Source organism: Neospora caninum, chromosome XII, assembly GCF_000208865.1.
Source record: "Neospora caninum Liverpool complete genome, chromosome XII".
Taxonomy (NCBI): domain Eukaryota; phylum Apicomplexa; class Conoidasida; order Eucoccidiorida; family Sarcocystidae; genus Neospora; species Neospora caninum.
Genome location: NC_018398.1, coordinates 52,756 through 66,532, shown reverse-complemented (window position 1 = coordinate 66,532; position 13,777 = coordinate 52,756). Strand labels below are relative to the sequence as shown.

At 59.0% G+C, this 13,777-nt stretch overlaps 2 protein-coding genes across 2 annotated transcripts; both read right to left on the bottom strand.

The window, feature by feature from the left end:
• Positions 1-1,368: 1,368 nt before the first annotated feature.
• NCLIV_060360 (hypothetical protein) lies at positions 1,369-4,106 on the bottom strand (the record flags this gene model as incomplete). Its single annotated transcript, XM_003885590.1, has 2 exons — positions 1,369-1,606; positions 2,167-4,106. The coding sequence occupies 2 exons, from the start codon at positions 4,104-4,106 to the stop codon at positions 1,369-1,371; spliced, it is 2,178 nt and encodes a 725-aa protein (XP_003885639.1).
• Positions 4,107-6,443: 2,337 nt separating this feature from the next.
• Positions 6,444-11,956, bottom strand: NCLIV_060350 (conserved hypothetical protein; the record flags this gene model as incomplete). Its single annotated transcript, XM_003885589.1, has 5 exons — positions 6,444-6,506; positions 7,055-7,306; positions 7,479-7,760; positions 8,405-8,626; positions 8,990-11,956. 5 exons carry the CDS (start codon positions 11,954-11,956, stop codon positions 6,444-6,446), a joined length of 3,786 nt encoding a protein of 1,261 aa, XP_003885638.1.
• Between the last annotated feature and the right edge of the window lie 1,821 nt (positions 11,957-13,777).

Below are 13,777 nucleotides of genomic sequence, written 5' to 3'. Positions count from 1 at the left end.
CTGCATGAGTGTATATGCATGAGTGTATATGCATGAGTGTATATGCATGAGTGTATATGCATGAGTGTATATGCATGAGTGTATATGCACGCGTGTATGTGCATGAGTGTATATGCATGAGTGTATATGCATGAGTGTATATGCATGAGTGTATATGCATGAGTGTATATGCATGTGTGTATATGCATGTGTGTATGTGCACGCGTGTATGTGCATGTGTGTATATGCATGAGTGTATATGCATGAGTGTATATGCATGAGTGTATATGCATGAGTGTATATGCATGAGTGTATATGCATGAGTGTATATGCATGAGTGTATATGCATGAGTGTATATGCATGAGTGTATATGCACGCGTGTATGTGCATGAGTGTATATGCATGAGTGTATATGCATGAGTGTATATGCATGAGTGTATATGCATGAGTGTATATGCATGAGTGTATATGCACGCGTGTATGTGCATGAGTGTATATGCATGAGTGTATATGCATGAGTGTATATGCATCAGTGTATATGCATGAGTGTATATGCATGTGTGTATATGCATGTGTGTATGTGCACGCGTGTATGTGCATGTGTGTATATGCATGAGTGTATATGCATGAGTGTATATGCATGAGTGTATATGCATGAGTGTATATGCATGAGTGTATATGCATGAGTGTATATGCATGAGTGTATATGCATGAGTGTATATGCACGCGTGTATGTGCATGAGTGTATATGCATGAGTGTATATGCATGAGTGTATATGCATGAGTGTATATGCATGAGTGTATATGCACGCGTGTATGTGCATGAGTGTATATGCATGAGTGTATATGCATGAGTGTATATGCATGAGTGTATATGCATGAGTGTATATGCATGTGTGTATATGCATGTGTGTATGTGCACGCGTGTATGTGCATGTGTGTATGTGCACCTGCAGACAGTCAAGGCAGGGGTGTACATCGACAGAGAGCGACGCCTCTGCAGTTGCCACAGATCCCCTTCGCGAGCCTTCGGAGCTCGCTCTTTGCCTCCACGCGCACAGAGACCTTTTGCTATGGTGCTCTCTGACCTACCCACGTTCCTACACATTTGACTGCATATCCACAAATATTTAGCTCATTGTTCATATATATGACTACTTACATATAGGGGTATATATGTGTAGAAACAAAGAAATATGCACACGAAAGCGTGTAGGTCCACTTGGACACCCGTCGGATGGGTCTCGAAGCTTCCGGGGAAAATGCATGCGGATCGAGAGAAGGCATCTGCGCACGCTTCATAGGTGCGGGAACGACCGGCACTCAGGCGACATCGCAGCTGGTCCTCCTGACCTCTCGTCCCGAGGTCGGCGTGGCGTGAAACAACGCTAGAAGGGAACGCAAACATCTTTGCATGCACATGCGTGTCTCGTGATCCGCAGCTGCGGCCGTGACTCACCTGCCATCCGGGGAAACTTTGGCAGAAGGAATCTGGTGATCGCGCCTGTCCCCGGGCCGACTTCGACGACGCCCACGCCTTGAGGCGACGCGTCCTCGAGGGTCGCCGCAATCAGTCGGCTTATATTCGGGTCAGCCAGGAAGTTCTGGCCGAGAGACTGCTTCGGCCTGTGAAAAAAGACAAGAGTCAGAAGGAAAGCTCTGTGGGGGCAGGAAGGCGAGAGGACACGAGGCAGTGTATCTTCGCGACTCAGTGGTGCGACTCGGGCGTCGCGGAAAGCGGTTGACATCCTCCGAAGCCAAGGGGAAGAGAAAGCGAGGGGACCGCGGAGCTGTGCCTGTGTAGACGGCCGTGAGCGCGATGGCTCGGGAAGCGACGCGTCTCACGCGGCGTCGACAGGTCCAGAGATACACACGCGTCGGACACTGAAAGGTGGAGAGAGGGCTAGGAAAACGATTATTCCAAGAGAGGTACCAACACCCAACAAGCGCAAGGCAGAGAGAGGCCGAGTAGCGGCCGAGCCCCGCCGTGTGCACAAGGCACGCCTACACACGGACCACGCATACATCACTCCTTGGGAATCTTTACAACGGTCAGCGTCGACGCAGGATGCTTCGGTTGCTCGACAGAAGGCCGCGTTTCCACAGCTAGAAAGGTGAGAGAGTCGACCACTAGTGCACATCAGGGAACCGGCGAAGCAAACGAAAGAATGACAGGAAACGCTGACTTGAACTCTCCCGAGGGGAGACTCGCCGTGGGAGAGGCCGCCGGCAGAGATCGTCGTGCTTCCTCGTCGGTTCCCGCTCCTCCGCCTGGTCTTTCTCGCTCTTTTTCGTGCATCCACGCTGCCCCGATCTCCACCGTCGCTCCTTTTGGACTGTGCGCGAGAGCCCCTTCCTCGCGCGAGTCTGAGGTCGCCGAGCCTGGCTCTCCGCCTCGCGTTGCCGCGTCCCGCGCCGTTTCTCTCCGCAGTTTTTTCCAGAGCTTCTTCTCGCGCAGGACGCGCTTCTCTTCTTCCTTCTGCTCGGCGACCGCCGCATAGGATGGCGGGCGAAGCGTCGGCGGCGTTCGCTTCATCCTCTCGGCGCGGATGCGAAGGCGCCAGGGCGGGAGCGACGGCCGCCGCTCCCCTGCCTCGCCTGCGCCGGCCACATCGCGCGTCTCCTCTGGCAAGGGAAACACGGCGACCGCTCCGATCCCCTTTACAGGAACGAGCGGGCCCAGAGGGCGTCCCGCCTCGGTGTCGCCCGAGGCCGCTGTGTCCCCAGCGACGCCAGCATCTGGAGACACCAAGTGAGATAACAGAGAAGAAGAGGAAGAAGAAGGGGGAGAAGAGGAAGAAGGAGGAGAAGAACGAGGAGAAGAAGAAGAGGGAGAAGAAGAAGAAGGGGGAGAAGAAGAAGGAGGAGAAGAAGAAGAGGGAGAAGAAGAAGAAGGGGGAGAAGAGGAAGAAGGAGAAGAAGAAGGAGAAGAAGGAGAAGAAGAAAAAGAAGAGGAAGAATAAGAAGGGGGAGAAGAAGAGGAAGAAGAAGAAGGGGGAGAAGAAGAAGAGGGAGAAGAAGAGGAAGACGAGGATGGAAGAGTGGGTAGGGGAGGAGACGTGCCTGGGGATGCGGAACGTGGCGGGGAGTCTTCTTCCTCGCGGTTGACGCGCGTCTCCTCGAAAAATCGGCGAACACACTCTTCTTCTTGGTGTTTCATCTGCTCGAGAGTCGACAAGTACTCCTGAAAGGACTCCTCTTGACCGCGCAGCTCTTCTTTTTTCCACGTGATCAACTGTTTCTCCATGAGAGCCACGTGCCGCGCCAGCTTCTCGCGGACGACCTGGCGACTCGCCTCCTCATCTGCGTTCGCCCCGTCGTTTTGCTCTAACGCGTTCCTATTTTCTTGGCACATGCGGATCAACTCTTCCTCCTCGTCTGCTCTTACTTTCCGCCACTTCTCCCTCTCGGCTTTGTCTCTGCGCAGGTCTCTCACCCCCCACACGGGCCCCTGGCTTCTCTCTCTTTTCGCTCCTCCATCGACTCCAACTCTCTGGATTCCAACTCTTCGCTCGACTCTGTCTCCTCGGTCTTCTTCGCCGGAGTGTCCTCTTTGCATGCGAAGGGAGACGCCAGGGCGGCGAGCCTGGAGAAAGCGTGAACGGCCCCAGGGAGTTTTTCCCCGGTTTGCATGCGCGCGTCGCTCTTCGCGTTCCTCCTCCTCGCTGCGCCGTCGCGGGGCCTTCCTTGGCTGCTGCGCGGCCAGGCGCGCTCGAACTGCAGAAATCTCCGCCTCGGACGGTTTGCAGGCACGCCCGGTCTGCGCGCAGAGAGTGGACCGAGAGCGGAGTCGGGAAGAAGGCCGCGCATGAAAACAGAAGCGAGGAGGGGCGAGAGAGGGAAGGGAGACGAAGCCCAGTGACGAGTGGATGGCGGCCGCTCGCGGAACCGGTCGCCAGGAGCGTTCGAAAAGCGGGTTCTTGACAGAAGCAAAAGTGAACCAAGAGTGACCGAGAGGGGACGGGGGAACTGGAGAGCGAGAAGACGCACGGTGGACGGAGACACAGGAGGAGAGAGAAGACTGGTAAAACAGGACACAGTGCACGCACCAGGCGAGGAACGTCGCGCGGAGCCTGGCGGCCCGAAGGCGACACGCGGCAGAGTTCGGAGGCCGGACAGAGTCCATCTTCACTTTTGGCGTTCGAGGACGGAGCTCGCTCTAGGAGCCCCCGGACGAAGAGGCGTCATTTCACGAGGAGAAGTTCCTGAGCGCGCCGCGCGAAGGCCGACGCGTGCAGCCCGCGGCGAGATACCCGCGGAAGCGGATCGACAGAAGCGGGAGAGACGCTTCGACGTTTGCAAGACAAATGGAATTCGGTAGTGTGTGACAAGGGGACGAAAGCAAAGGCGAGAGGAAATCGTAGCCACGAAAATCCCAAAGGCCGAGAGCCCGTCGAGACGCGTCGCCGAGTTTGTCTTGAGCTGTCCAGACACTCGACGCCAGCGAGGGAGTTCCCAAAGGGGGGGGGGAGCCCGCGCTTTTCTCCAGCGAAAACACGTTGAAGAGCCGTTTTCACAGACGAAACGGGATGCGTGACCAGCACGCAGAGGCGTAAGAGACTTTCTGCAGGCTCTTTGTCGAAAACAGCCGCCGAATTTCTTCCGGTGTGCGCATCTACGTCGCTACGACTCGTCGAGATGCGCGCGCGCGCGCATGCTGCGTGCATGCCATGAATCAAATGCGAGAAATCGAGCACACTCTCCAGAGGATTTCCGATGCATCCACACGGCCGGAACAAAACGCGTTCTCATCTCTGACAGGGACACGCGAAAGCCTGTCACAAGGCCGCAGAGGTCGAGCCGAGTCTCGGCATTCGCCACGAGCGGACTTGCGCATGGATATATTCACGTTTTTCGCAGGTGTACATGTGGAGCGATGGGAACACAAGCATCTGTATTTGTGTGGTCATAGAGGTTAGAGCAGCTAGTGGAGAATCCGGGCCAAACATCTGACGTGTGGAACCGCGGATGCTGGCTGCAAGAGCCGCCAGTTCGTTTCCCGGACTCTCAGCAACGTCTCGGCTGTTGGGCACTTTGGACCGTCCTTTTGCTCACGCGAGACCAGCCGCCTGTTATAAATCGTGTCGAAAAACGCAAAGGCCTAGGACTTAATCGAGAAGTGGGCTCTACTCGTGCGACTGAAAACGGAGTCACGCTGAGCAAGTCGGCTCGACGAAGGCTGTGAACAACGATGAGTCTAAACCATGTTTAGCCGGAAGGATTTGTCTGGGAAGGTACGGAGGCGGATGAGCTCTCCACATGGAACTAAGCGCGGAGCTCTCTGTCGGTTCGCCACGACGATTCCACGAAGTCTGCGTCTTCAGTGCCAATTCCCGTTTTCAGCCTCGCCACAGCCACCACCGATTGCTCTCTGGACAGCTTTTCAGCGGAAGAAAACGTAGAATACGGTGTCGCTCCTCCGAACACGCCGTCAGTGCAGTGTCTAGACCCCAGAGAGTGGGGAATCTGCGAGTTCGCCATCCTGAAGGAACAACCATTTGTCGTTCTCACGGGGCGTGGCCGACACGATTACACGGCAAAGATAGAACCCAGAGCACGCTCCCCTTTCACGTGTGGAGCGTCTTTCTTGTCTCGCCTGTGCCAACCTGCAGTTTTTTTGGAGACCGGAAAATCCGTGGGACATGCCGAGCCCGAACCTTCCGTCCGCAGAAATCGATCTCCTATCGACATCCGAAAGGGGGGGGGGAGGGGGGGGGGGGAGGGCGGGATCAGCCTGCTTGGCTGCGGTCGGCTCTGCTCTGAAACGAGTCGGAAAGAAGTTCCCGACAGGAGAGGAGGGTTTTTTCTTACGTGTCGGAAGCAACTGACACACGCGGAACTCGAGGTTCTGCCTCGTCTCCTGCCGATCGCCAGGGCAATCGCGGCGCATGTGTCCCTGTGCGCGAGGCAACACCCCCGCAGTCGATAAAGCCCCATCGTTTTTCAGAGGCGGAAAGACTCGAATGCCTTCTAGGAAACGAGTGACTGCAACGCAAAATGCTGCCGCTCAAACTGGCGAGCGAAACGGCCTCGGTGTGTGGCGCACTCTATGAGAAAACGCTGAGTCGGTGCCGAGGTGAGAATCTCTCCACTGACGCACGAACCGGGTTATTGTGTGTCCGAAGCTTCTCTCGCTCAAAAAACTCCACTCGAATCGCAGACCTGTCCACACAGGCAAAGAACTGTGTTCGTGATGCTCCCCGAGTCTACCAGATAGGAGCGAATGCGTTTCAGGAGACGGAGACGAAAGAAATCGCCTCAGCAGTGGAAACGTAGAAACAAACGGACTGGACCGGTCGGGCTGCATTAACCACATGCCTACAGAGCAGGTGTGAGGTCATGAAGCGTGGACACCTTCCGGGGTTTCGAAAACGTCCAACAAGCTACCACTTTGGAACTGTAAGACGGACGACAGACGAAGTCGCAAACTTCGCGTCAAAATGAAAGCACGCTGACTCGTAGATCACTGCTGAGGGTTTCTCTGGCCACGACGCTGTTCGAACACGCGCTGGATCTTCTCCGCTTCCTGCGAGGTACAACGCACCACAGTGAACCCCGAAACGGCGTGAAACGGAGCGTCCCGTGCCAAGCGAATCTCAGTTCTCGACACACGCGAACACGCAGAGTCACGAGCGTGTGGATGAGGTTATTATGCTTGTTTTTTTGACCTCACAAGCAGTCGTTCTCGCGACACTTTTCCCAGTTACCCTTCTCAACACCTACGTTTGTGCACAGAAGATACATCTCCATAGAACCTCCACAGAAGCCAGGAACCTTGGAACACACCGACCGTCTGGTCCCAAAGATCGGTTACCAGGTTTGCGCCTGGTGACACACTGGGGCATATCTGTATCCATTCCTGTCACTGCCCGCGCTTTGCGCTCTCTCCCGTTCTGAGGCGGCACGCTTGCTTTAAAAGAAACGCACGAGGTGGCTGCCTATTCTGTGCACCACAAAGGTGGGACCCGGCGCGCCGTGTGTGATCTCTACAGTGTCAGGCGAGCTGCGCACCCGCGAAAAAACAGGATCTGGGAGTGCGCATTCGCGCGGCTTCCTAGAGGTGAGGCGTCTGACCTCTTGCGGGGAAAGTTTCTTGAGCAGCAGCAACACTTCAGCGCGTTCTGCCTCGTCCACGACCGCTTCGCCGAGCTCGACGACGGCGCCCAGAAGCTGTTGCATGCGCCCTGAAGTCGCGCCGTTCTCCCCAGCGGTTTCTTGAATCACCCAGCGAAGGGGGAGAAGGTGAATGAAGGCGCCGAGCAGCACCAGCTGCTGCGAGGACGGCAGAATCGGAAGCAGTGGTTTGATGCGATCCACGAAGATCTCCTGAAGAAATGGAAAGGAACCGGTCTCCACAAATCCCCATTCAGCTGCGCACAGACTCCGAGAGGACCAACTCATCCGACCGGCTACGGCAGGATACCCTCTCCAGGAGACGCGGCGGCGAGGCGGGGCCGCGCACGCGAGATCGCAGCAACGCGAAGGCTCGGTGGATTACCTGCATGCAAATGTGGAGGAGAAGAGAGTCGCTGAGAATGTCTACCAGGCACGTACAGCACCCTGCGACTTTGAGTGCGCGGTGGAGGAACAGCTCAACGACCTCCTTGGCGGCCATTGCCTCTTCCTGGGTAGTCACTTCGCCGCCGCTTTTGCTCGCGGTTCCGGGGCCTTGATCAGAGAGCGAAACGCCGGGATCCGCGACAACCTGCTTGACGAATTCGACTGGCAAAAGAGCCGAGAGTTGCACCATGACAAAGGCCACGAAGTCCTGGAGCACTTTCTGTGTCGGCATCGGCACACGCGCACAAGAGAGAATGCGCCAATCGGGGAAAGGCCTAAAGAGGAGACTCTCCTCGCGACGGAGATCCAGAATCTCGCACCCACCGTTCGTGCGTGCCTTCGAGGGTGAATCCACCGCAAACGAAGAGACGAATTTACGAGGACACATCCCAAAAAGGATAGGCACTTAGACCACGACATCCCAAAAGAAGGATACGCATTTGCAAGGAGTGCGGACGTGGCGATGACCTCCCGAAGCAGTTTTTCAACACAAGACCACGTGCGAGACGGCGCGTGTGCCTAGCGAAGAGAAGAGACACGAGCGAGAGACCGAGAAGCCGACAGCCTATCCTCTCGAAAGGGACGCGTAGGTGCGAGCATGCAGTCAGGAGAGAAGATCGAAACAGTCTGGTTCTCGGGAAGCGGTCGCTGCAGTGTGTTTTCTGCGCGGTCTCGTGGGTTTTCTCGTCAGAGTTGGAACTCACGCAAGCCCCAGACAAACGAGAAGAGACTGCAACACTGGAGTGGCCGTTCCCCACAGAAAGAGGAAACGGTGGCTGGCGTCTCAAGTGCATCGCGAGCGCAAAACAATTGGAGACTACGCCGAAAGCAGGTAAGACTAGAACAAGTGCTTTGCGTGAGTACCGTGAGGTGCGGCAGCGAGTTCTCATCTCTGAAGAGTAACAGCTCTCCGAGAAGTTGCGCAGCCCGGTTAACCGAGGTGAAGGACGTGATGTCTGTACACTTGAGCGCCGCTGCAACTCGCGGCACGACGCACAGCTTCACGACCTCGGACATCACGGCGCTCGGATCAGACGTATCTGCAGGGTTCTCGCTCCCGTCTTTGCTCCCCTTTGCCGTCTTGCTCTGCAACCGACATCATCGACAGATGCGCGACACGGCCAACGGCTCTTCCACAGGTGCACAGGCGCGCGCCTTTCTGTCGCGCCTTTCTGTCGCGCCTTTCTGTCGCGCCGACATCTCTGTTTCCTGTCCCAGCCGCTGTGTCAAGGCCCCTCGCGTTCCTCGTCCGTCGCACACCCCCTCGCGTTTGCTCCAAAAAGACAGAGCCCCGAGAAGGCGTCACCCGGAGAGAAGCCCGAGAGTCGCAAGTGTGCACGCCACACACACACAAATGCGCACTCGAGCGCGGGGTATACCAGCCCTCTCGCTCTCTCTCCAGTGTCTCTAAGTTGTCCAGTTCTGTCCCCGGCGCGCTTCGAGGCTCACCTCCTTGGCCGGCGCGTCTTGCGCCGCGTTCAGTTCGTCCATCTTGTCGATGAACAGTCCGAGTTCTAGAAACCAGTCAAAGTTCTCGAGGGAGGCCTCGCAGACCCAGGACGGCGCCTTGTCTCCGCCCTTGGCTTCGCCCGCGGAAGCCGCGATCGCCATCGGGCTCCACCACAGCAGCTGCCACCGGACCTGCGTCTTGATCATGTCTGGGACTTGCTCGAGGATCCGGAGTCGCGCGAACTCGGCGCGACACCACTTTTTCATTTTCTCGGCCTCCTCCAGAATCGACGCGACCGAGACGAACGCGTCTGCGACATCCTCCATGACCTCGCGGGCTGCGGCGCTGAACTTGCTCCGGTCCTTCTTCAGCCGGTGCACATCCTCTTCGTCGTCTTCACTCGTCTCCCACCCCTCCGCGAGCGTCTCCCCAAGGACCCGCCAGAGGCTCTCGCTCCCGATCGGCCCCACAGCCGCAGTCCCTCGGTCTGGATTCGCGTCTCCGGACGAACGCGCGGCTGCCTCGCGGATCCGACGCACCGCGCCGGCGAAATCGGGACTCGCAGCCGATCCGTCCTGGACGGCTGCGGCCGCCCGCGCCTGCCGCCGCGCGAGGCGCCGCGCACGGCGCGCCTTCGTCCGGTCGCTGCGCTGCAGCTTCTGCGTGTACTTCCGGCTCCGCCCGAACTCGTCGACGTCTTCGGAGTCGCTCTCGCTGGAACTCTCCGAGTCCGCGGACCCGCCTCTCCGCGCCCTCCGGAACGCGCGGCGCAAGTCCTCGAACTCGAGCACGCGGCGCTCGACCTTCCTGTCCGCGACTTCTCTCTCCATCTCCTCAATCGTCTCTTGCGCCTGCTGCACGGCGCCTTCCTTGGCGAGGATGAAGCCTGCCAGGTCTTCGACGAAAATCAGAAAGTCTTGCAAGTCGTCGAGACGCTTCCCGACGGCCAGCTGCCGAACCTCGAGCACCCGGAGCTCGTCGGCCGCTCCGGCGCGCTGTCGGCGCCGCTCTTCCTTCTGCGCTTCCTCGGCCTCTTCCAACTGACGCAGTTGCTGACTCTCCTCTTTCAGCCATTCCAGCGCGGCGCGCGCCTGCGCGTCTGCGCCCTCGGCGCCCCACACTTCTGTCAGCCACGCCGCACTCGTCGGCGCCTCAATCAGGCTCGCCCCGGCCCCATCGGCCCCGCCGGGACTGTCGGAGCCCAACGCGGTCGCCGGCGGCGGAGACACGACGCCCGACACGTCTGCCTCGCGAGGCGCGTCCGGCTCGTGGGGATTGGACAGCTGTTTGAGGAGGCGCTGCTGATGCTGATGTTGTTGCAGCAGGAACAGCTGCTGCTCCAGCGCCTCCGTGGGCGCCCAACCCCCCTGCAGGAGTTGCTGCTGTAGGTACACCTGCTGCTCTTGCTGCCGGCGCTCCATGAGCTGCTGTTGGCGCAGCAGGTGTTTCCTTCCCGCGCCCTTGAGAATCTTCTCTCTCTCCCACGCTTCCCACGCCTCTTCCTCCTCGTTCTGCGCCTCACCGCCCTCCGCCTCCGCCACCTTCAGCCGCTGCAGTTGCTCCTTCAGTCGCGCCGCAGGATCTTCCTCGTCGTCCTCGTCCTCGCTCTGCCTCCGCTCCTCCTCGTCTTCGTCTGGCGCCTCGTCTCCCCCGTCGCGCCACGAACGCAGCGGTTCGAGTTGCTGCTGCTGGCGTCTCTTCAGGCGGACGGCTGTACCCCACTCGCCGGTGAGCGCGGCGGCCGAGTCCGCAGGGATCAGCTCGCCCTTCTCGATCATGCGGGCTCTCTGTCTCTGCGCCCGCGCGAGGCGCGCGATGGACGCGACGTCGTCCTCGTCCGCACAGTCGCCTCGCCCGGCGCCACGCGCGCCTGACAAACCACCCCGTGCGCGGCGGCCCGCGCCGTGGCGCGCCTCCGCCTCCTCCAGTTCGGCCAGGGAGAGAATCCTCTCGGGTCCAGAACTGCCGGGAGGAAGCGGAGACGCGTCTTTCTTCCGACAGTCCCCCTGGGCCCGATCCGGCTGTCCCCCGGCGCTGCTTTGGGGAGACGCTCCCGGTCGCTTGGCGGAGACCGATCGAGCCGCGACCCTCTCTTGGCCGTCTTTGTCCGTCGGCCGTTCACTTGGAGACGGCCTGTCGCCTGGGTCCGTGCCTGCGAACTCTCTCTGAAGGTGCGTCTGGTGCACGAGAAGCCGCAAACCGGTCGCCTGGAGAACAACCTTGCTCTTCGCCTCGCCACTCGACGCCGGCGCGTTCCGCGCCTGGTCTGCGCTGTGGGCGACCCCCTCTCCGCGCTCAAATCGGTCCAGGTTGTCTGTGCGCGCCTCGCGTTCCTTCTCTCTCTGGAGTCGCTTGCTCGCCTTGCTCTTCTTCACCTTGAAGAACGCGCCCTCGTCTTCTTCCTCGTCGAGTCCCGAGAAACTTAACCCCCCCCGAGTCGACGCACCCACTGGACGCCGCGAAGCGTCGTCGACGCGGCTTACCGCCACGCAGGAGCTGCCGCCAAACACCTGGCGCGGCGTACCCACTCCCGCCGAGGTCGCTCGGCCGCTCTGAGGACGGACCGAGCCTGTTCCCTCGTCATCGTGGTGCGCGTCGAACAAGTCCGCGTACACTCCAGACTGAAGTCCCGGCGAAGCGTCGGGACACGCGAAACCCGACGAGGCCCGAGCCGCCACGGCAGAAGACGCATGCGAACGCGCCGCCGCGACAGCCGCTTGCTCGCGGATCTGAGAGGCCGTCGCGCGAGCGGCAGCTGAGGGAGGCGAGGCGTCTTTTCGCAGAGACCCAGTCGCAGACGCCGTGGAGACAGACGAGGAAGGAAACGAAGTCCGGGGTGGGGCGACTCCGGAAGACCGGTCTGCGGCGTCCGACCGCGTTCCCTTCGCTCCTCCGGCCTCCTCCTCCTCCAGCGTGGCCTTGCGGCTGCTGCTCTTCTTCACGTTCCGCCGCGCAAAGAGCGACATTGGAGAGACTCTCAAGCCTGGAACGGAAAGGCGGCAGGCCGAGAGCGGTCCTGGATGGAAGACCAACGAAATCCCTTTCCTTCAGCAGACGTCCCGTGGTGGCTTGTCAAGTGGGGCCGAGATTCCGGGGGGAGACGAACGCGGCGCAGCCTCCTGGCAACCCTGTGCGGCGTCACAACCGCCCCGCAACGTGTGCACGAGCTGTCCTTACAGGCCTCTTTGAGAGAGCGTTTTCTTTGCTCTTTTCTCGAGGGCGACGCAGAGTCCGAACGAGAAACCCCCTCGATTTCCCCCGTTGCCTGGAGACGCCTGCGGAACCGAGAAAACGATTGGGAGATTCTGCGTCCGCATTGGCCTCTCCATCCACTCTCGCGGAGAGCGCAGAGGCGGGGTAAGGTATTGAGAGATGTCCGCAGATGAATGAAGACGGCGCGGAAACAACGAGGCTGGCGAGAAATCGTGGCAAGACGGGAACGGTGGCTGCAGGTGTCGGTCGCCGGGTTTGCAGGGTGTCTGCTGCCGCGGAAGCCTGCGAAGCGGAAACGCGGATTGGGCAAAGACAGGTAGAAACGAAGAAGTCGGAATCGGTCGAGTCGAAGGAACGCACGGAGTGAAGAAGCGACAGTAGCCACGGAGAAAAACGAGCGTCTTCCATCTTCGAAGCAGCCGGGTGAGATGATGTGCATGCGCATCAAAGTGGACACTCTATTTTGCGAGGCCCCGGCCTGCATGCAGCGCAGACCTGAATTGCCAGGAAAATACCGCAGCCGGCGGTTCCTCGGGGATGACGACCTCAAAACTTCCAACTCTCAGGATCTCTCCCCCAAAGAGTTCGTAAATAAACGGGAGTTTGACGTTTTGCGTCGACCCAAATGCGTCGCCCCGCGGGAAGTCGGTCTGTCGGTGGCGATCCGGCTGCCGGAAGGGGAAACCTTCACATGCCCGTTTGTAGGAAACCTCCGAGGAAAAATCCCCGCTCGCGTTTGCAAAGTCCTTCGGCCTTGCTACGATTTTCGCATAGCGTCTTTTTGTGGAGGCACACCGTCGCTTTTCATCCTCCGGTTTGTGTCTCGGTAAGCGTGCCTCGAATGCTGCTCAGGGGATAAGTTTGATGGCGCGCGACGCCCGACCCTGCGAATTCTGCCTGCGTGGAAGCAGACGCGATATTCTTGAGGCAGACTATGCCTCGGGGTTCGCTCAGCAGCGCGTTGTGACAGGAAACGAAGTCGTCCCGCCAAGTCTTGTCTCCGAAAATCTTCACTGCGCGTATTTCAGTCGAACCGAGGGGCAACCCGATCAGGTAACTTCCCGGTGTGTCCGATCGCCTTTCGGTTCCTAGTTAGCTGCGAGTCTTCGCTCCTCGGCCTCTCCTGGTTCGTGAAGCAACTCGCAGGCCTCTAGTCACGGGGCGCTCTGCTGTTCGGGTTCGCCGTACCTAGTCTACCACTGTGGCGCTCTGTCTCCGAGAAAGTACCTGGGCATCTATGAGACTAACACAGACTCACGCGCTCCGCACCACTTTCGGTTCCGTTTCCCCAGCAACCGCGCCTGCACGGCACCCGTAGGGAAGAAATGCAGCACCGACTCAGACGATCTCTTCGCAACCCCATATCTGCAGACGATCTCTTCGCAACCCAGTATCTGCATATAGTTACAGAGAGACAGAGAGAGAGAAAAAAAAGAGAGAGAGACCGCCCGCTCCCCGGTACGTGCCCGCTAGTAGAGTGCGGTCAGCAGCCAACTGGCGGTCCCAGCGTAGCTGTGGGCATTTCCAGGTGCGCTGCGATCAGTGAGAGACGAATTTTCACTGGACACGGGTTT